Source organism: Pongo abelii, chromosome 1 (genome assembly GCF_028885655.2).
Source record: "Pongo abelii isolate AG06213 chromosome 1, NHGRI_mPonAbe1-v2.0_pri, whole genome shotgun sequence".
NCBI classification, from domain to species: domain Eukaryota; kingdom Metazoa; phylum Chordata; class Mammalia; order Primates; family Hominidae; genus Pongo; species Pongo abelii.
In genome coordinates this window covers 45,087,492-45,109,901 of record NC_071985.2, presented here as the reverse complement: position 1 = coordinate 45,109,901, position 22,410 = coordinate 45,087,492, and the positions used below count along the sequence as shown (strand labels likewise).

Below are 22,410 nucleotides of genomic sequence, written 5' to 3'. Positions count from 1 at the left end.
GCTATGGTTATGCTGTAGTGGCTTGATAGTTGTGAGGCATCTCAAGTTCCAGTTTTTTCTCCTATAAAATGGAGTTGGTTAAATATTACTAGGTAGTAAACTTCTTCTTTTTTTTTTTTTTTTAAAGACAGTTGCGCTCTTTTTGCCTAGGATGGAGTGCAATGGCACAATCTCGGCTCACTGCAACCTCAGCCTCCCGGGTTCAAGCGATTCTCCTGCCTCAGCCTCCCAAGTAGGTGGGATTACAGGCGCCCGCCACCATACCCAGCTAATTTTTTGTATTTTTAGTAGAGACAGGGTTTCACCGTGTTAGCCAGGATGGTCTCGATCTCCTAACCTCGTGATCTGCCCGCCTCGGCCTCCCAAAGTGCTGGGATTACAGGCGTGAGCCACCGTGCCCGGCCCTGGTAGTAAACTTCTTAAATGCAGAGAACTGTCTTAATTTACCTTGGTAAGCCCCAATCCGGTACCTAGAGTACAGGGCCCAGGATGCATTCAATACAATGTATTTTTTTATGAATGGAGGCATGCCACTAGGTAGCACTGGTAAGAACTGTGAATGTTTGTTACAGAATTCATGAATGAGCCATACTTACTGTCCAGGGCAGTTGTAATGGAAGATGATATCATGTATAAAAAGCACCCAAAATACCAATTAGACCAACTTAAGGGACTGTATTAAACATTGCCTAGGAGGGGTTGCACAAGGTTTGGAGTGCAACAAACCTGGGTTCAAACTCCAAGACTTATTGGCTGTGTGCCCTTGGGCAAGTTACTTCATCCCTCTGAGCTTCAGTTTCTTCATCTGTAAAATGGGTAATGGTACACACCTGATCAAGTTGTTGTGAGGATAGATTTAGCTGACAAATGTAAAAATGGTCAGTGCAGTGCACTAGTACATATAAAAGTTACCATTTGGTGGTATAAAAAACCACTATTATTATTTTTATCTCATACATCAGATGTTTCAATGTAAACATGTGAACATCAACCAATCTTTTTTTTTTTTTTTTTTGAGACAGAGTTTCACTCTTGTTGCCCAGGTTGGAGTGCAATGGCACGATCTCAACTCACTGCAACCTCCACCTCCCTGGTTCAAGTGATTCTCCTGCCTCAGCCTCCTGAGTAGCTGAGGTTACAGGTGCGTGTCACCACGCCTGGCTAATTTTTGTATTTTTAGTAGAGACGGGGTTTCACTATGTTGGTCAGGCTAGTCTCAAACTCCTGACCTCAGGTGATTCACCCACCTTGGCCTCCCAAAGTGCTGAGATTACAGGGATGAGCCACTCTGCCCAGCCAAACATCAACCAATCTTTAAAATGATAGTTTCAGCTGGGTGCAGTGGCTCACACCTGTAATCCCAACACTTTGGGAGGACAAGGTGAGAGGGTTGCTTGGACTCAGGAATTCAAGACCAGCCTGCTCAACGTAGCAAGACCTTGTCTCTACTAAAAATTACTTTTAAAAATCATGGGAGGCTGAGGCAGGTAGATCACTTGAGCCCAGGAGTTCAAGACCAGCCTGGGAAACATGGCAAAACCCTGTCTCTACAAAGAATAAAAAAAAATTAGCCAGACATGGTGGTGTGCACCTGTGGTCCCAGCTACTGGGAAGGCTGAGGTGGGAGGATGGATGGAGTCTGGGAGGTGGAGGTTGCAGTGAGCCTAGATCTCACCACCGCACTCCAAGCCTGGGCGACTGAGAGAGACCCTGTGTCAAAAAAAAATAAAATTATAGTTTCATTTTTTTCTCAAATGTCATTTATTAGAAAATACAATTCCCGAGAAAGGAGATACAAGGGATTCTGGGAAGTGGGAAGTAAACAGTACACAGATCTCTTTAAATCAGGAGCATACAGGTCATAATAAAATGAACTACAGGCACAAAGCCAGTAACACATTTATGGTCCGTTCATCTGGAAAAGTTTCACCGCCCACTCCCCACTCTCCTTTCCCCTCCTGGAAGCAGCCAGCTTTATCCTTGGCATTTTTAGAGAAAATTTAAACTTCCATGCTGCCCTGTGGCTTCGGTCAATGGAGCTTCTTTCTCCAGTTATGGAATGAGTCAGCAAAACGGGGAGTTTCTGATCCTTGGAATTAGGGAGGGACAGTTTACAGAATGTCCTCATTTCACTCTTTTCCCAATCATGGGAAATATCCAGCCAATTCTGGTTTTAAAAGTTAATATCAAATTCAAAGTCCCTCCCTCTTTTTGGCAAGGTAGACAACCCTTTGGAGTGAAACACAAAAGAGCAAATGTAAAATCCATCTGAGGTGGGGCATGGTGGCTCACGCCTGTAATCCCAGCACTTTGGGAGGCCGAGGCAGGCAGATCACGAGATCAAGAGATCGAGACCATCCTGGCCAACGTGGTGAAACCCCGTCTCTACTAAAAATACAAAAATTAGCTGGGCGTGGTAGCACATGCCTGTAATCCCAGCTACTCGGGAGGCTGAGGTAGGAGAATCGCTTGAACCCGGGAGGCAGAGGTTGCAGTGAGTCAAGATCATGCCACTACACTCCAGCCTGGCGACAGGGCGAGACTCCATCTCCAAAAAAAAAAAAAAAAAAAATTCCATCTGGTAGGGAATAAAGAATATGAAGAGATAAGAGACTCAGTCTCAGTCTCTCCCTTCAGGCTCCTGAGCTTAGCTCCAGGGGAATAATCACCACTCCAATCCAGCCTCCTACTGACCAAAGAAAAACCATGGGGCAAAAAACAACAGTTTTGTTGGAATCCCCCACCCCATGCCCCTTTCCTTCAGATAGGGCATCCCTTTGGCTCCAGACTAAATAGGTTTATGGCCCCACAGAATGAGGAAAAGTCTTATAAAAAGGGTGACAGAAATGGAGTTTGGGAGGGAAGCAGCACAGCAGAAAGAAGTGGGGAGTGATGGATGGGGAATGCTTTCCAGAGGCTACCTAGCAAGCAGTCAGTGGCATCTGCAGCCTAGGGACCTCTTCCCAGGGCCAAGATGCTCTTGGGTGAAACTATATCTAAGGACTGAGTCAGTATTTTGTCCCACCAGAGAGAAATGAAGGGAGAGACCTATGGGGAAGCACCCCCAGCATATTCATAGAGACCAGCTGACCCCCAGAAGGGCCAGGAGAATGGAGGGGCAAGGGGTAGAAAATGGTATTCAGGGCAAGTCCTAATAAAGTAGGGAAGACAAGAGGAAAAGTCCCCCCAAAAGAGCATGGGTCCCTGAATACGGGTCCTTGGCAGAACCCCAATATGGAAGGCCCTTCCTTACACATGTAGGTATCACAGCGCTCTCCTTTGGAGGCAAAATCAGAAAGGCCCAGTGGCGCAAGCCTCAGTCCAGCACAGGCAGCCCTCCCCAACCCTCCCCAACCTGTCCTTAGAGAGGGCTCTGGCCGAGGACCCACTGGGCCCTTCCCCAAATAGTTCCTATAGCTAGAAAACAAAACAACAACAACAACAACAAAAACCTAGGGAAAAGTCCAATAAGAACCTTAATCATACAAAAAGTCCAAATAGTCTTCCTCTCTTGCCTTCTGGGGCATAGGTACGTCCCTTCTCGCAAGGCTTCCTGTCCCAGTTAGGACAACATCACTATTTCATTTTTTAAAAATAAAAATTAAGATATCCACCCACCCACCCCCAAAATGCTACTTCATACAGCCCACCCCACACAATCCCCAAACCAAGCATTGCTCCCTTGACACAAGGTAAACTTAAAACTTTGCTGCAACCTCACAGCCTCCAAGGGGCTGCTCATCACAACCAACCCACGTTCAGTCTCCAGAGGAAGAGACAGCAGAGCATGTCTTACTCTCCCTGCCTCCTACCACAGAGGCCAGAATCACCTGGAAGGAGCTGGAGGCCCGCCCAGGGCCCTGACCCTTCACAAGGAAGAGTCTTACAGGGGAGAGTCCTCTCCCCCAGCTCCCGCCACCAGCCTGGGATGCTGGGTGGTGGCTCTGCTGGGCTCACAAGGTGCCATGACTTCGAGATCCCAGTGCGAACCAGCCGGTCTTCTCCTGAGCCAGGTCCAGCTCTCGCAGGCGGATGTTCACCTCACCGAGGAGTACGTTCTCCCAGAATCCCTGCTCACTCAGCACGCTCAGCTGGAGCTCCCGCTGCTGCAGGTCTCCCTTGGGGATCCCATCATACACCAACTGCAAACATAGAGATGGGTGAGGGAAGTGGTGAGAGAAGGAACAAAAAGAATCCAGAGGGAACCCGAGAGAGGGAGATGGTAAAGTCTGTTGGGGGTTGATCCAGCTGAGGCTAGCACTGACCCTGCAGAGTCCCAGGTAATACAGAAGGTACACAAGGTACACAGACTCCAAGGGAAGCGTTAATGAACTCTGTTCTTTGCTCAGAGTTCAAGTAGGTGAGGGCTTTGTATTGGGGCCACTGCTCATTTTCAGCACAGGACCGGCAGGCTCCTCCTTCCCACAGGATAGGGCCAGACCCCAGTCATGAAATCCCAGCCCAAAAGGGCTGGCAAACATTTTATGTAAAGGGACAGACAGTAAATATTTTTAGGCTTGATAAGCCATATGGTCTATGTTACAACTACTCAGTCCTGCCATTGCAACATGAAAGCAGCTACAGGTAACACCTAAATCAGCAAGTACAGCCATGTTCTTAATACAACATCTTAATACGTTCTTCAATATGACTTTATCTAGGAGAACAGGCGCAGGTTGCCAACCCCTGCCCTACCCCACCATTTTCCCCACCCACCATCTCATTGTAGGTGGGATTGCAGGTTTTCCGAGCCACTTTGGTTTTCCTCTTAGTGGTTTTCTGAGGGTCAGGAAGGAGGTAAATTTTCACATAGGGGTCAGGGTCATTTCCATCCTGGAGCAGTTGCTACAATAGAATGAGAACGAAAAAATGTTAAGATTTTTAACATCTGTCTCTTCATCACCATTCCTGTGATCATACTCTGATCCAGACTCTCATCTGCCATCTGGCATCTTGCAATGCACAACTAATTTATTTGTCTGCTTCCAAGCTCACTCTATTCTGATAAAAATATCTACCATGATAACATTGTGTCCTATTAAAACATCAATTGGTTTGCCTATGATATCAAGTCTATACTTTTTATCCAAATCCTCAGGACATCCCATAATGTGGTCTGTTTTGAGTGAACCATCATGTTCCCAGGTATCTTCCTGCCGTATCTACTATCCTTGTCTATTTTGTCATTTGGTCCACTTAACCCCTAAGAGGTAGAGACATGAGTCACAGAGATTGAGCTGCTTGCTCAAGGGCAGCCAACTAGTGATTCACCCAGCCTGATCCTTTTAAAACCTAAGTCAGATCATGTCATGCCTCTGCTCAAAACCCATCTCATTCAGGGAAAAAGCCACGGTTCTTACTATCGGGGTGAGGTGCTGGTCCGTCATACCCTCTCCAACCTCATCATCCACTCTTCTTGACTTTGCTCCATCGGCTTCAGCCACTGGCCCCTTGCTGTTTCTGACGCACCCCTGGCAGGCTCCTGGTTCTGGGCTGTCAGATCTAACTGCTCCCTTTGCCTGGGAAAGTCTGCCCTCAGATGCATAAACATGGCTCCCTCCCTCACCTTCATCTTGCTAAGACACCTCCTCAACAATGAGGCCTTCCCTGAGCACTCTTTGCAAAGTCCACTCCCCTCATTCCATCCTAGCATTCCTTCTCTGCTTTATTTCTTGCCATAGCTCTTACTACCATCTTCTATGCCATATATTTTACTTATCTGCCTGTCTGCTGTTTCCAACTAGAATGTAAGCCCCCTGAGGGCAGGGATTTTGTTTTGTTTTCCCCCATACCCAGAGCTAATGTATCAGTATATAGCAGGCACTCAAACATTTATTGAATGAATGAAGAATAAATGGATGAATGTTCATGCTCCTCCTGCCATATCCCACTGCCCCAACCTACACAAAATGCCTAACATAGGATGCAGCACAATGCAAGTATTCAAGTTCCCTTCCTGGCTGGGCGTGGTGGCTCACACCTATAATCCCAGCACTTTGGGAGGCTGAGGCGGGCGGATCACCTGAAGTCAGGCATTCGAGACCAGTCTAGCCAACATGGTGAAACCCGGTCTCTAATTTTAAAAAATACAAAAATTAGCCAGGTGTGGTGGCATGTGCCTGTAGTCCCAGCTACTCAGGCTGAGGCAGGAAAATCGCTTGAACCCAGGAGGCGGAGGCTGCAGTAAGCCAAGATTGCGCCATTGCACTCCAGCCTGGGTGACAGAGCAAAACTCCATTTCAAAAAAAAAAAAGTTCCCTTCCTCTTCTAGTCACATTCTAGTCACAATGTTCTTAGAACTCATACCAAAAATTTAGTATTATATACTGCCTTGATCATGTTCAAAGGATGTCACGTGGCTGCTGAATCATTATAGCCAGGTAATGAGCCCCTTGGGCCTCTCCCTTATAATTACTATAATAATCATTATTCTAATAAAACCAGGCATGGTGTTAAGTATTCCACAAGCATTATCTCGTTTAATCCCCATAATGACTCTATGAGGTAGGTGCTACATTTTCCTCATTCTAATGAGGCTCAGAATGATTAGGTTACTTGTCAAAGACCACAGCTACAAAAAGCTGGATCATGTATTGCCTAGTCATACCATAGGCTTCTATGGTTATAGGTCCATGGTGGATGCTCAGTAGACTGTGGTGGTTACCCGTATGACACGGGGCAGAGAAGGTCTGCCCAAAAAAGTAGCTCAAGAAAAGATTAAAAAAGAAAAAAATCATGGCTGTGCAGGCACTTACCAAGCCCCGAATATGCATCACCATGATGAAGAGTTTATTGTTTTTGTAGGAGATGGACAGCTTCACCTCCCCTCCCACCTTTCCGACGGGCCGGGCCCATGTGCCATCTGTAGGGACAAATGAAACCAAGAAGGGTCAAGAGGCCAGGCAGGTGTTTCTGTTTTCTTCCTGAACCCCCTTGCCCTAGCCTCTCCATGTCAGGTTTCTGATACTCATGAGGCATCTACATAAGTGTAGTGTGAATGTGATTAGAGTTAATTGGGTTGGGATGGGTCTGAGGATATAATCGACTGAATATCCACCCTGTGGGGAACCCAGGTAAGGAGCTATGGCCCCACAGCCTGAGTGGGAAACTAGATTCCCCGGAGAGTAAGAAAAGGAACAGGAGGCAAGTCAAGGAGAGAGAACTGAGAAGAGGTTGGGGCAGAAGCAGTTACCCTTGGAGTAGTTCAGAGGAGTTGGCAGAAAGGTCTCAGAGAAGATACTGTACCTGAGGACTTAGGAGCTGGGCTGGTGCCCATAGCCTTCTCATCCCGGGGCAGTGGGTGGAAGAAGGTGTACACCAAATCACACTGGAACAGAATCAGAAACAGGGCCATTCTTCAATAAGACAATGGCCCAATACAAAAAGGAAGGAGACTGTTCCAGATTTAAAAAGACTTAGGAAATATAACAACCAACAACATGCGGTTCTTATGTGGATTATAGCTCTAACAAGCCAACCGTAAAAGGAATTTGGGGGATGATAGGGAAATTTTGAATATGGACTATGTACTGGATAATATAATAATACTGTAGTTACGTTAAAAACAAGACTTTATTGTTTAGAGATGCACAATGAGTATTTAGGAGGTACAGTATTATGATGTCTGTAATTTACTTTTTTTGTTTGTTTGTTTGAGATGGAGTCTCGCTCTGACACCCAGGCTGGAGTGCCGTGGGGCGATCTCAGCTCACTGCAACCTCAGGCTCCCGAGTAGATAAGATTACAGGTGTGTGCCACCACGCCCAGCTAATTTTTGTATTTTTAGTAGAGACATGTTGGCCAGGCTGGTCTCAAATTCCTAACCTCAGGTGATCCATCTGCCTCGGCCTCCCAAAGTTGTAAGATTACAGGCATGAGCCACTGCACCCGGCCTGTTATTTATTTTAAAATACTTCATAAAAAATAGAAGCAGCAAATATAGCAAAATGTTAAGTGTTTAGGTGATGGATATATAATTGCTAATTATATTGTTTCTCTACTTTTCTGCATGTTTGAAAGTTTTAACACTAAAAAGTTTAAAAAGAAAAAAAAAGGCCGAGTGCAGTGGTTCATGCCTGTAATTCCAGCACTTTCGGAGGCTGAGGCCAGAGGATCGCTTGAGCTCAGGAGTCTGAGACCAGCCTGGTGACATAATGAAACCCTGTCTTTATAAAAAAAAAATACAAGAACTAGCTGGGTGTGGTGGCCCATGCCTACAGTCCCAGCTACTCAGGAGGCTGAGGTGGGAGGATCGCTTGAGCCTGGGAAGTAGAGGCTGCAGTGAGCTGTGATTGTGCCACTGCACTCCAGACTGAATGACAGGGCAAGATCCTTTCTCAAAAAACAAACAAAAAAACTGTGTGAAAATACTCACTTGAACATTAATGGAAAAAAAAAAAAACACATACTCTAAATATCTTTCAAAAATAAAATGGTTAAGATTATAGTACTGCAAGTTGGTGTCTGGAGGAACAGATATTTAAAGTTATAGCATATGCATACTATAAATGCTAAGGGAAAAAAACTCAGAATCTAGAGTTATACTTAAGCTATAACCACTATAAAACTGTAAAAATCATGCTTGCATATGGACAAATAGGAAGGGAACATGGACGATAGGGGCAGATGATTTGTTAAAGTATTTAATAATAGGATTCCTCATGACTTTGTTAGGGCCATTATAATACTATTTGTTTAAAAAAAAACTAGGTTGATAACACATACTCAACCTGCTCAAAAAACTTTTTCCTCAAAGAGGAGCCTTCCTTTCTGAGGCTCTGCTCATTCTCATCATTCTCAGCCCATGTGCCTGGAGGCATTCACGTTTCTGTTTAATTGCATTTCTGTGTATAACCCTGTGAGGCTGGACCCACCCTCCTCATGTCTTCTGCAGACTGGAGCACTGGTCATTCAGCCCACAGACTCCGAAGTGCCAAGTCCTGTTCCTGACTCCTAGTGCCTCCGGCTGCTTCCACCCCTGCCTCCCCAACCACCTCCACCAGCCTGGACAGCCAGGAGGAGAGGCAAGCCCACCCACCTCGGCCACCTCGGGGGGTGCGTGGATCAAGTGCCAGATGTAACCGTTTAGCTCCTCCCTCCGCCGCTCGGCCACCGCCTCTCCCCGGGAGCGGCCGATCACGAAGCGACTAGGGAAGCTGGCGTGGCAGCGTAGGCAGCGGGGATGCAGGAGGTGAAGATAGGGAAAGAAAATAGACACAATGGGCTTTTTTCACATTTCATTTGCATTTCCAGTCCCCTAGCACCCATTTCCCAGCAGCCTCCATTTCTAGGGACCCTCACAATTCCTCCTGTGCTGCACATCTGTGCCCAGGTCTGACACCTGCTCAGCATCTCATGCCTACATTTCCAAGGGCCCCAGACGAGAAAACCAAACAGCAGGCCAGAGTCCTGTGGCTCCCCAGAAATGGCTCGGGAGCCCTCAGTTTCTGCCATCGATGTAAAAATCCCTTTTTTTTTTTTTTTTTGAGATGGAGTCTTGCTCTGTCACCCAGGCTGGAGTACAGTGGTGCAATCTCGGCTCACTGCAACCTCCACCACCCGGGTTCAAGCGATTATCCTGCCTCAGCCTCCCCAGTAGCTGGGATTACAGGCACGCACCACCGCACCCAGCTAATTTTTGTATTTTTAGTAGAGGGGGGTTTCACCATGTTGGCCAGGCTAGTCTCAAAACTCCTTAGCTCGTGATCTGCCTGCCTCAGCCCGCCAAAGTGCTGGGATTACAGGCATGAGCCACCGCACCCGGCCAAAAAATTCATTTAAAAAGTTGTTTTGAGACTGAGTCTTGCTTTGTCGCCCAGGCTGGAGTGCAGTCACGTGATCTCAGCTCACTGCAACCTCTGCCTCCCAGGTTCAAGCGATTCTTCTGCCTCAGCCTCCTGAGTAGCTAGGATTATAAAAGCATGCCACCACACTAATTTTTGTATTTTTAGTAGAGATGGGGTTTCACCATGTTGGCCAGGCTGCTCTCGAACTCCTGACCTCATGCAATCTGCCCACCTCGGCCTCCCAAAGTGCTGGGATTACAGGCGTGAGCCACTGCGCCCGGCCTGAAAAGTAGTTTTTAAAAAAATTGCAGTAAAATACGTGTAACATAAAATTTGCCATCTTAACCATTTTTAAGTGTACAGTTCTGTGGAATTAACCATATTCACATTGTCGTGCAACCATCGCCACTATCCAACTTCATAGCTCTTTTCATCTTGCAAAACTGAAGCTCTGTACCCATTAAACAACCACACCTACCTCCCCTCAGACCTGGGCAACTAGCTTTCTACTTTCTGTCTCTAGGAATCTGACTACTCCAGGTAACTCAGATAAGTGGAATCAGGCCGTTTTTGTTTTTTTGTGACTGGCTTATTTCACTTAGCAGAATGTCCTCAAGGTCCATCCACGTTGTTACCTGTATCAAAATTTCCCTCCATTTTAAATGCTGAATAATATCCCACTGTATGTACATATGACATTTTGCTTATCCATTTGAAAAATGGTGTAACTCTTTAAAAAATTAGAAATTTTGAAACATCAGCTTCAACCATGCCTTCCTTTCCGGCCAGTGGGCCTGGAGTGAGAGCTCTCGCGTGCAAGGAGAGCTTGGCCAGCAGGGGGAGCACTGGCCACCAAACTCCATACCAGGCCAAGCAAAGCAGGCAGGTGTTTAGTCCAAAAGGGTATTTTCTGCCCCTGCAGTCCTGCCCACCTCCCATCCCGTATCCTTTCCCCCTCGCCCACATCCCTCTGTGCAGATAGTAAAGGGGGCAGCTACCTGGGCAAGTGGGAAGAAGGGAAGAGCAGCCGCAACTTATTGTGTAATTCCTGGAACTCCTCAAAGGTCCGCTGGATATAGGTGGCCTCGTGAGTGTTCTCTCGCATCACCTTTACCACATATATCTGCAAAGGTCCAGATCTTAGGGTGTACCTGCCGAGCCCTCTGCACCCAGTGAAGGGTGTAGGAAAGGTCCGGAAGTGTATGTATGTGCTAAGGGGAGGGGCACGTTCCAGAAGGAAGAGAGCAAGAGTCTCTCCAGGGGAGACAGATGATAGCACATACACAGGAATCTAAAAGCAGACTTCCCACATATGTTGCCGGGATCCTTGACTCAGAGGGAATAACCATCCAATTCAGCTCCCCAATTCTAGGCAGGTCACGTGAGCAAAGGAGAGGAAAGTGGTCCAGGACTGCTCCCAGCACAGGACGCTGGGTCAACTCCTGTGCCCGCTGTGCAAGTGTGAAAAAAGTCAGGACCCCAGTAAGCCAGGGTCAGCAGAGAGCAGGAAAGGGGGTCAGATTGGAGAAAACACTTACATAGCCTTTGTTGGGGTGGAAGATCTTCTCATGGCGGCAGAGGAAAACATCACTGATTCGGCCAGAGCTCTTGAGAGTGTGTGTTCGGGAGGCAAAGGAGAGGGTCAGCCGGTCATCTGAGCCCGTGAACTTCATCTGAGCCAGATTATGGATGAAAAAATTGAGCTTTGTGGCTACACTGCCCAGGCTGGACTCAATCAACCTGGCAGGAGGATAAGAAAAGAGGATATAACCATGAACCCAAATTCCTGCTGCCTCAACAGGGGTGTTCCAAGGAATATTCCTGACTCCTGAGACTAACAATCAGCTCAGATCAAACCATTTTCCTGTGTCATATCCTCATAAAGCAAACGATTGGCACACAATTATCTCATGCAATTTGCTCATGTGAACCCTAGGGTCTTATCTCCTCCCCTGGCTGCCCACCTGAGCCAAAGACCATCAAACCAAGGTAGATAGGAACTAGGAACTCACTCTCCCTGTGTAAATGTCTAAATATCAAAAAATTTCAAGGTTCATTACAATAGAACCTCACCAAGCACTGTTCAATCTCAGATTTCAATTCAGAGGGAGAGGTCCTGTGTTAGGAGACCTAACAGAGAAAGTTTAATTCTCTGAGTTCCAAAAAGAGTGGAGAACATCATCTACATGGACCACATTTTGCAGGCATTCATAGATAAACACATCCTTGCTTTCACACACAGTGTGCCTAAAAATGTTGTCAAATATGAGGAGACTGAATCATGGAACTCTATGTTCTGGCAAGGGGGAAGGGTCTGACCAAGAAAGTTAAAAGTTATTACAAAAGCCACGTTATACATTGCCCCATAGACAAAGTATTTGATGGGACCTAGTGAGAATGTAGATAAGAGTCATGGCAATACCCGTGTGTGCAAAGGTTAGCACCAAAACACAGATGGGAAACCAAGGCTGAGAGAAGCAAAATGATTTACCTAAATCACAGGCAAAGTTGGGACAATATATCCACGTGGTCAACTCTAGGCTCTAGCATCTGAGCTAAGCTTTTCACCTTTCCCCAGTCCTCCTCCTGCCAATCCAGCAGGCTGGGAATTACTCAGGGTGGGCAGTGCTGATTCGCTCAGGAAATCATGTTACCTAGTGAAGTAGGTAGTGGCATTGGCCTCTGTGTCCTGAGGCCTCAGGGCATCGTACACATACTTGAGGTCCTCCAGGTCTGAGAGCTCAGGGATCCCACAGGACAACATCTAGAAGGAGCAGAAAGAACAAGAGAGGGTGCCTGTAACAACAGAGAATTCTTGCTGCTTCTCCACCCTTAGGCAAGGTTTTCTACAGCTAGGCTCCCTAACCCTTCTAGAGGGTGGTAGACAGATGCTGTGGGAAGTGGCTGGAGGGCCACAGGAACTGAAGGGCTGGAGCAGGGAGTCAGGCACCTACACAGACATCATTGTCCTCAGGTAGTCTGGGTCCCTGCCTTTATCTAGGGCAGGCAGGTATTCAGTTGGGGCTCAGAGAGGTAAATCTCTAGAAATCCTCTGCAGCAAGACAGGGAAGTCTTAAAGATGGTGCCAGATAATAAGAAGAAGGTATTCGGAAAGGGATGGAGCTCCTCACCAGGCCCAGAAGGTTGAGGAAGAGGTGGGTGTGCTTGCGAATGAGGTTGTAGGCTTGGCAGCAAAGGTCAACAAAATCATGGAAGCGGCTGGAAGGCTTGTCACCCCCGTTGATGACATACGCCATGTCCGAGGTGAAGACAAAGGGGGCACGGTCCCTGAGCCAAGGGGAACATACAGGTAGAAGGTCAACATGGAGGAGGAAGCCCACCATATGGCTGCATCAGGGGTCAGTTTCCCTCATCCCTCATCACGTGGACACACTGGATAGATGGGGCTCTAACTTTTTTCTTTGTTCCTTTCCTACCTTAATCTTAAAAGATCTCTATATCCTTCATTGGTTCCTTATCTGTGAGCTGGCAATATTTTTTTCTGGATACCTGATTGCATTCCTTTTTGCTACAGTTTGGTTCATTTCCCTTTGTTCAGTCCTTGGTAGGGAAAAACAGCTGGTCCCCACATTCTTCTGCAAGGCCCTGCAAGGACTTGACCTCTTTATCAGTCTTCTCTCCTCCAATGCTGCTCAACCCTGGGACCATGATCTGAGGCCCAGCTGCTTCCATCATGGGCTTGTGTCCCAGCTCTGAACCACTGTTTCTCACCTCCTTGCCCTTCACTCACGACCTGGCTTCAGGAGATCACTTACCGCTTGATGTTGCCAAACATCTGGGCATGGCCCAGGAAGCGGCCAAAATCAATGTGGAACATGTGACCAGTGGTCTTCAGCATGATGTTGTCGTTATGTCGGTCACAGATGCCCAAGACGTACGTGGCCACGCAGCAGCCAGCGCAGGAGTAGATAAAGTTCTCCACAGCCTGGGAGGGGTCAAGGCAGATGAGAAGAGAGGACATAAAGCTGGCTTGGAAGGACTCCAGGGGCCACAGCCAGACAGAACTCAGCCAGCCCAGGCCTCTCTCTCTTCTGTGAACCCCAACAGTGTCTCACATCTGCCTGTTCATCCTTCATCATGTACTAACTTACACACTTATACACACAGAAACATCTCCCATGTCTTATGGAGAAGATGGAGGTTTATATGTATATCTTCACCACTTCATCTGAATACCATCTTCTCTTTTCTTTCTCCTAGGGAGATTGGTTGGAAAGACAGTAGACTAATCCAAGAGCCCAGTCTTGATCAGCCCAGACTGAGCGGACCTTAAGAGATGGGAAGACTGACATTTACAACATCCCCAAATGGCCGTGATGATCTTAAGTACAGCCACTGAGGCAGCCAACTTAAGAATCTCTTCCTGACCCCACTCAGAATTCTATCATCCTTCTTCCTGCCCCAAATAAAATTCCCATTTCCAGAGTTCTTGGTAACAGCTAAATGCTAATCTAATTAAAGTCACTGCACTCCAAAGAAAAGCTGAGGCAGCTTAACATGTCTAGGGAGTGTTTTACACTTGAAAATGAGACATATCCCTCTCCCTCCCCCACCCCCTCTCCCTCTCCCCTTTCTTCGGTCTCCCTCTCCTTCTTTTTTCGGTCTCCCTCTGTTGCTGAAGCTGGACTGTGCTGCCATGATCTCGGCTCGCTGCAACCTCCCTGCCTCAGGCTCCTGTGACTCTCCTGCCTCCGCCTGCCGAGTGCCTGGGATTGCAGGCGCGCGCCGCCACGCCTGAATGGTTTTTGTATTTTTGGTGGAGACGTGGTTTCGCCGTGTTGACTGGGCTGGTCTCCAGCTCCTGGCCTCGAGTGATCTGCCTGCCTCGGCCTCCCGAGGTGCTGGGATTGCAGACGGAGTCTCGCTCACTCAATGCTCAGTGGTGCTCAGGCTGGAGTGCAGTGGCGTGATCTCGGCTCGCTACAACCTCCACCTACCAGCCTCCTGCCTTGGCCTCTTAAAGTGCTAAGATTACAGCCTCTGCCCCGCCGCCACCCCGTCTAGGAAGTGAGGAGCGTCTCTGCCTGGCCGCCCATCGTCTGGGATGTGAGGAGCCCCTCTGCCCGGCCGCCCCATCTGGGAAGTGAGGAGCGCCTCTGCCCGGCCGCCATCCCGTATAGGAAGTGAGGAGCGCCTCTGCCCGGCTGCCCCATCTGGGAAGTGAGGAGCGCCTCTGCCCGGCCGCCATCCCGTATAGGAAGTGAGGAGCGCCTCTGCCCGGCTGCCCCATCTGGGAAGTGAGGAGCGCCTCTGCCCGGCCGCCATCCCGTATAGGAAGTGAGGAGCGCCTCTGCCCGGCTGCCCCATCTGGGAAGTGAGGAGCGCCTCTGCCCGGCCGCCCCATCTGGGAAGTGAGGAGCGCCTCTGCCCGGCCGCCATCCCGTATAGGAAGTGAGGAGCGCCTCTGCCCGGCTGCCCCATCTGGGAAGTGAGGAGCGCCTCTGCCCAGCCGCCACCCCGTATGGGAAGTGAGGAGCGCCTCTGCCTGGCCACCCTGTCTGGGAGGTGAGGAGTGCCTCTGCCTGGCTGCCACCCCATCTAGGAGGAAGTGAGGAGCGCCTCTGCCCGGCCGCCATCCCTTATAGGAAGTGAGGAGCGCCTCTGCCCGGCTGCCCCATCTGGGAAGTGAGGAGCGCCTCTGCCCGGCCGCCACCCCGTATGGGAAGTGAGGAGCGCCTCTGCCTGGCCACCCTGTCTGGGAGGTGAGGAGCGCCTCTGCCCGGCCGCCACCCCGTCTGGGAGGAAGTGAGGAGCACCTCTGCCCGGCTGCCCCGTCTGGGAGATGAGGAGCACCTCGGCCCGGCCGCCCCGTCCGGGAGGCGAGGAGCGCCTCTGCCTGGCCGCCACCCCGTCTGGGAGGAAGTGAGGAGCGCCTCTGCCCGGCTGCCCCATCTGGGAAGTGAGGAGCGCCTCTGCCTGGCCGCCACCCCGTCTGGGAGGAAGTGAGGAGCGCCTCTGCCCGGCTGCCCCATCTGGGAAGTGAGGAGCGCCTCTGCTTGGCCGCCACCCCGTATGGGAAGTGAGGAGAGCCTCTGCCTGGCCACCCTGTCTGGGAGGTGAGGAGCGCCTCTGCCCGGCCGCCACCCCGTCTGCGAGGAAGTGAGGAGCGCCTCTGCCCGGCCGCCCCGTCTGGGAGGTGAGGAGTGCCTCTGCCCGGCCGCCCTGTCTGGGAGGTGTACCCAACAGCTCCGAAGAGACAGCGACCATCGGGAGCGGGCCATGAGGACGATGGCGGTTTTGTTGAAAGGAAGGGGGGGGAGTGTGGGGAAAGGAAGGAGAGATCAGATTGTTGCTGTGTCTGTGTAGAAAGAGGTGGGCATAGGAGACTCCATTTTGTTCTGACTAGGAGAAATTCTTCTGCCTTGGGATGCTGTTGATCTATGGCCTTTCCCCCAGCCCCGTGCTCTCTGAAACATGTGCTGTGTCAACTCAGGGTTAAATGGATTAAGGGCGGTGCAAGATGTGCTTTGTTAAACAGATGCTTGAAGGCAGCATGCTCTTTAAGGGTCATCACCACTCCCTAATCTCAAGTACCCAGGGGCACAAACACTGCAGAAGGCCGCAGGGACCTCTGTCTAGGAAAACCAGAGACCTTTGTTCATGTGTTTATCTCCTGACCTTCTCTCCACTATTATCCTATGACCCTGTCATATCCCCCTCTCCGAGAAACACCCAAGAATGATCAATAAATACTTCATAAATAAAAAAAAAAAGAAAAAAGAAAATGAGACATCTCTAGTTGGTAAAATATGTTAGAGATATTTCTGAGTTTAAAGCAGGAGAGGAGTGGTGAGGGGTTGACTCCATCTATTTTGTCTGGTCAACATCCATCCCCTTATCTGTTTTTCCAGAAAGAAAAACTACATGGAATGAGGAAATAGACCACTCCTGCCTTCAAAATCCTCTTCATGAGGTTTGTAGAATTCCTAAGAACTCAGGAAAGACATCAGCAGAGAGCAATGATCGTCACAGCCAGGTAGGAATGCATGAAATTAGGAATGAGGGAAAGCTTACTAGATATGGAATGCCCGCCCTCCTTGCCTCTTTCCATAAATTTCCACCCACCATCCTTCAATGACCTTGAATCCCATATCTTTCCAGACCTTCCCAGCTCATACTGACTTCTCCTCCTCTGAACCCCTACAGATGCACTGTCACCTCCATTCATACAGCACTGACTTTGTCCTTTCAGTCCCATGGTGTTTAGAGATCTGTTCTCCTAACAGCTTCTCGCCTATTTCACAAGGCCTGTTGCAAAACTAGCTCCACACAGAATGCACCCACCCAGCTACTTGTCAAATTACAACCTGATGATGGATCCACCAGAAACTAAGAATGGAAAGGTTGTAAAGAAATCACAGCATTCATCTTCTGGAAGAAAAAGACTATTTCTAAGAAAGTAAAATAAATGAATAAAAGCACTTAATAAGGAGCATAACGCGTAACTCCCAGTCTTGACCTGGATCTCTATCAAATCCTCTCCCTGTCACAGATGCTCTTTCTACCTTAAATGAATCCTGTTTTGGCTGAGAAAATAGCTGTGTGCCTGTGGGTAAATGACTAAACTCTTTTCACCTCCCTAAGTTATGCAGGGTGTTAGCCGCTTACTGGCAAGAAGTCTCACTCTATAAAGGGACACTCTGCCTCCTGATTTCAGGGGTTTCTTGTGTAAGGTGTGGGATACTCTCTTGCTGAGTAGGTGGCCAAGAGAAAATACCTCTAGTTTCTTTCTTCTGGAAGTCATCAAATGAAACTACCAGCATTGCTGGGGGTGGTGGCTCATGCCTGTAATCCCAGCACTTTGGGAGGCTGAGGTGGGTGAATCTCTTGAACCCAGGGGTTCAAGACCAGCCTGGGCAACATGGCAAAACCCCATCTCCACAAAAAATAGAAAAATTAGCTGGGCATGGTGGCACATGCCTGTAGTCCCAGCTACTAGGGAGGCTGAGTCAGGAGGATCGCATGAACCCAGGAGGTGGAGGTTGCAGTGATTGTGGCACTGTATTCCAGCCTGGGTGACAGAGTGAGACTCTGCCTCAAAAAAAAAGAAACTACCAGCATTATTCTTGTAGAAAGTCTAGAAGGGCAGAGAAGCTATCTTTGAAAGACTGAGATTAAACATGAACATGCAGAGTTAGTTTCTCTCTGTGTGTATTCTCGTACATTCTTCTGTACATTTATTTTTATTATATTCTTGTACATTTATCTGTACATTTATTATTATTTAGTATTATTTCCATACGTTTACACATATATGACTATTACATTGGCAGGGAGTAATCATAACTCCAGCACCTAGTACAGTGCCTCTGCATATGGGTATTTAACACCTGAAAAATGCATATTAGCATAAAGACTAAGTATATGGGAAGTTGGTAGTAGAAAGGAAAAAAATCATTACTCCTCTCCAAGAGTAGAGGGCCTTGAAATGTATAGCATAGAGCGGCAGAGTTTTGAGGAACGAGAAGGGAAGAAATGACTTTCCAGGCAAAGGAAATATTATTGCCTACAGTACTGCGGAAATGAAAGTAGTAGCCCCCCCGTCCCCACCGCACGATCCAGCTAGTAACCTAGCTGGAGCATAGGTTAGCATAAGATGGTAGGTTGCAGTGGATGGGATTACAGGAGTCAGCAGGGCTGGATTATAAAAGGCTCTGTGTGCAATGCTATCTGTTAGGACACATGGAGGCTTTGAAGAACTTATCTGCACTTAAAAAAAAAAAAAACAGCTGGGCACTGTGGCTCATGCCTGTAATCCCAGCACTTTGGGAGGCTGAGGTGGGTGGATCACCTGAGGTCAGGAGTTCGTGACCAGCCTGGCCAACATGATGAAACCCCTTCTCTACTAAAAATACGAAAATTAGCTGGGCATGGTGGTGCGCGCCTATAATCCTAGCTACTTGGGAGGCTGAGGCAGGAGAATCACTTGAATCCAGGAGGTGGAGGTTGCAGTGATGCCACTGCACTCCAGCCTGGGCAACAAGAGCAAAACTCTGTCTCACAAAAAAAAAAAAAAAAAAACACCTCTGAAATCAAGCAGAGGCTGGCTCTAGATGGAGGAGAGGCATTCCAGTGGTTCAGGGGACCGACAGCAAAGAGCTGAACAAAATCAATGGTAACAAAATAGAAAGAAGAGGACAGATTTGAGAGATAGCTGGGAAGAAGAATAAACAGAGCTTGGTACAGAAGGGAGACAGAGGGAAGCATCAGGAAGACCGTGGCTTTGGCTTGGGTAAATGCACAGAGAGAGTCACACCATCGACTAATAGCAAACACAAAAAGCAGGTTTCAAGAGGCAAAGGAGAGACAGCGGGCTCAGTTTTGCCTACACCGAGTTTGAGACGTGGGTGAAACATAGGTGGAAAAGTCCAGCAAGAAGGTGGCTATAGAACCACCTGGAGGAAGGAAGAAGGCTAGAGGAATGGCTTCGCAGGTCATCAAGATATAGGTGGTAGTTGAAGTAATAAGAGGATAAGCTGGCACAAGAAGAGTGCAAAGAGGGCCCAGCAGGCCAGGAATTAAGCCCTGGGGACACAAACACTGATAGCCATTTAAGATCATCTAATTACACATTCACTAAACAATGTTCTGATTATACCTTGGCTGCCCATGCTGGTTTTCCCTCCAGGATAAAGTACATTGATCAATATAAATCAGTATTTGGATCCCTTGAAGTTAAAATTATGTAAATTAGCATTCTGGCCTATAGCCAGTCTCTTGTGAGTTTGGTTACTGTGATTTGTTCCTTCCCAGTGTCCCTACTTCCCTCAACCTAATTAACCCAGAGACTAGAGTTGTGACGCTGGGAACAGGCCATGGACCCTAGCAGGCTACCAAGGCCCTACCACCCAGGAAAGCTCCACTTCTAATCTAATCTAATCTTCTTTCATCAGGAACCAGCCAGCCCTGTTTTCACTCATCTCTGTCTCATATCTAAACTCAATCCTAGCTTTGAGTTACAGCCTTGCCACACAACAGCTCCATAACTAGGAATGAATGAGTGAATCTTAATTCACAGCTATGAAAAGAAGGGGCTGGCATAAAATGATCTCTAAAGTCTCTTCCAACCAACTCTTATTCTAGAAAGTACCACTGAACCCTCTGAGAACACAAGGGAACTTGAACAGGATCCACAACTGGGAGGGATACAGATAGGCTCTCAAAAGCTGGCGCCTCCTCCAAGACTTAATCTGCCAGGAGAACTCAGTGAAAGTTTCTCAGTCCAGTATTAGGGGATTTTCTCAACCAGCTTACAAGAGGCATTTGAGTGAGTCACCCCTAGATATTTGGAGGCACCAGTCAACCAAGAAAGGGTAGGTCCTTCTGCCAACAAAGCTGAGCTGTCTTTTCTGAGCAAGTGCAGGTCTTGTGGTTAAAGAGCTGTGTGCCGGCATCAGGCACACACACACCAGACGCACTCCCCACCCACAACCCTACCTTCTCATACTCGTCCTCCCCAGGGTTGTGTTTCTGCAGCCAGTCTGCCAGGGGCCGGTCCTTGAATGAGCCGGTCACCCCATGCTCCACCTGGATCTTACGCAGGGTCTCGGCATTAGGGATCATCTCCACCATCCCTGTGAGGGGAGAAATGGGGGTCATGTTCCAGACCAGAATGAAGGGGACTGCAGGGAGAGGACTACAAGGACTGTGCTCATGCTTCCCTATAAATTAAGCTGTAAGGCATTTGGACTAAGTCTGATAATAACAGGAAAAGAATAACCATAGAAAGGAAGGTCATTCCCACATTTCCTATTCCATACTGTGATTTTTTGGTCTCTCCAGTTCATAGCTGCTGCTCCCTTTGTTTTTAGCTTTTACTATGGGAATTTGAAAATATATATAAGAATAAAAAGAATGGTATCATGAATTCACATGTAACTATCACTCAGCTTCAAAAATTGTCAACATTTTGCTAATCTTGTTTGCTAATCACACAACCCTATTTTTCCACTCCCTGCCACCTTGGTTGGAGTATTTTAAAGCAAATCCCAGAGACTTTATTTCACTCATAAATATTTCAAGTGTAATTAAAAAAGACACCATGCCATTGTCACATTCAAAAAATTAACAATCACTCTTTAATCTAACTCAATCTATATTCAAATTTCTCCCAACTGTCTCTCTCCTTCTCTCTCTCTCTATATATATATATTTTCACGCAGGTTCTCACTCTATCACCTGGTCTGAAGTACAGTGGCACCATCATGGCTTACTGCAGCCTCGAATTCCTGGACTCAAGCGATCCATCTGCCTCAGCCTCCCGAGGAGTTGGGACTGCAGGTACATGCCATTAGGCCCCACTAATTTTTTATAATTTTTATTAGAGATGAGGTATCTAGGTTGGTCTCAAACATTCCTGAGCTCAAGCAATTCTCCCATCTCAGCTTCCCAAAGTGCTGGGATTACAGGCATGAGCTACCATGCCTGGCCCAAAAAATATTTCCTTACAATTGGTTTGTTTTAATCAGGATCCAAAGTCTACACAATATGCTTGGCTGTCACAGCACCAAGTCTGTTTTACTTTATAACAGTCTCTCTCCCATGCCTCCCTTTTAAGGCTATCCCACAGCTTCTCATGAAATAATCTTGCCCTTTTCACTTTCCTGGAGGAGGACACAGTTTGTGTTGGCAATGGGCAGAAGGACAATAAGCAAAGGGGTCCCCTCTTCCACCCTCACCCCTACTCCCAACTGACCTCTGCCCCGGCCGGTGGAGAAGCAGCGGAAGATGACCATGCGCATGTCCAGCCCCTCCTGGACCCAGATCTTGCTCATGATGCGAATCATCTGCAGTGTTAGCATGTCCTGGCGAAGGTCGTCCCCACACTGGATGGAGGGAGAAAGTGACCAGATCCAATCTCCACTGCCTCCCCAGCTCTCAGGTCTCCCAAGTGCTCAACCTTGGCCTTAAACTAACAGTGACAGGGAGTTCCCCAGCCTCACACCCCTGACCTGCTCACTCAGCTCACACCAGGTCAAAGATGGCCCAGGAAGCTTCCCAGTTTGCCCATGTGTTGTTCCAGCTTGTCCCTCAATCCCATGGCCCCATCTGAATTAAACTCACGGTCTGCTTCTGCAGGCAGCCCCTCTGACCATCAGGCTTTTTTTTTTTTTTTTTTTGAGACAGTGTCTCACTTTGTCACCCAGGCTGGAGTGCAGTGGCACGATCTCGGCTCACTGCAACCTTCGCCTCCCAGGTTCAAGTGATTCTCATGCCTCAGCCTCCCAAGTAGCTGGAATTACAGGTGCCTGCCACCATGCCCAGCTAATTTTTATATATATATATATTTCTTTTTTTTTAGTAGAGATGGGGTCTCACCATCTTGGCCAGGCTGATCTCAAAACTCCTGACCTCAAATGATCTGCATGCCTCAGCCTCCCAAAGTGCTGGGACTATAGGCATGAGGCACCACACCCAGGCCATCAGGACTTTTTTAAACTTGAACGTTTAGACTTCGGATTTGGAACTCGCACATAGCAAATATATAAGTTACTAAGTCACATGCATGTATTTTGTCTCCCCCATTAGATTATATGCTCTGAGACTATCATTCACTTCTCAGAATTGTAGATACATCAGAGTTAGAAGGGACCTTAGGGTTCAT

The 22,410-nt window shown here is 48.0% G+C and overlaps 1 protein-coding gene across 1 annotated transcript in view; it reads right to left on the bottom strand.

Moving 5' to 3' along the window:
• Positions 1-68: 68 nt before the first annotated feature.
• PIK3C2B (phosphatidylinositol-4-phosphate 3-kinase catalytic subunit type 2 beta) overlaps positions 69-22,410 on the bottom strand; it is a 75,191-nt gene continuing 52,849 nt past the window's right edge. The window contains exons 22-33 of the mRNA XM_009238907.4: positions 21,502-21,631; positions 20,244-20,380; positions 13,562-13,731; positions 12,917-13,073; positions 12,440-12,549; positions 11,324-11,525; positions 10,784-10,908; positions 9,038-9,155; positions 7,246-7,327; positions 6,756-6,862; positions 4,717-4,845; positions 69-4,142 (exon numbers count right to left, since the gene is read on the bottom strand). Coding sequence (XP_009237182.1) covers positions 3,954-4,142; positions 4,717-4,845; positions 6,756-6,862; positions 7,246-7,327; positions 9,038-9,155; positions 10,784-10,908; positions 11,324-11,525; positions 12,440-12,549; positions 12,917-13,073; positions 13,562-13,731; positions 20,244-20,380; positions 21,502-21,631 — 1,656 coding nt within the window. The 3' untranslated portion in view covers positions 69-3,953. The remainder of the gene's footprint in view (positions 4,143-4,716; positions 4,846-6,755; positions 6,863-7,245; positions 7,328-9,037; positions 9,156-10,783; positions 10,909-11,323; positions 11,526-12,439; positions 12,550-12,916; positions 13,074-13,561; positions 13,732-20,243; positions 20,381-21,501; positions 21,632-22,410) is intronic.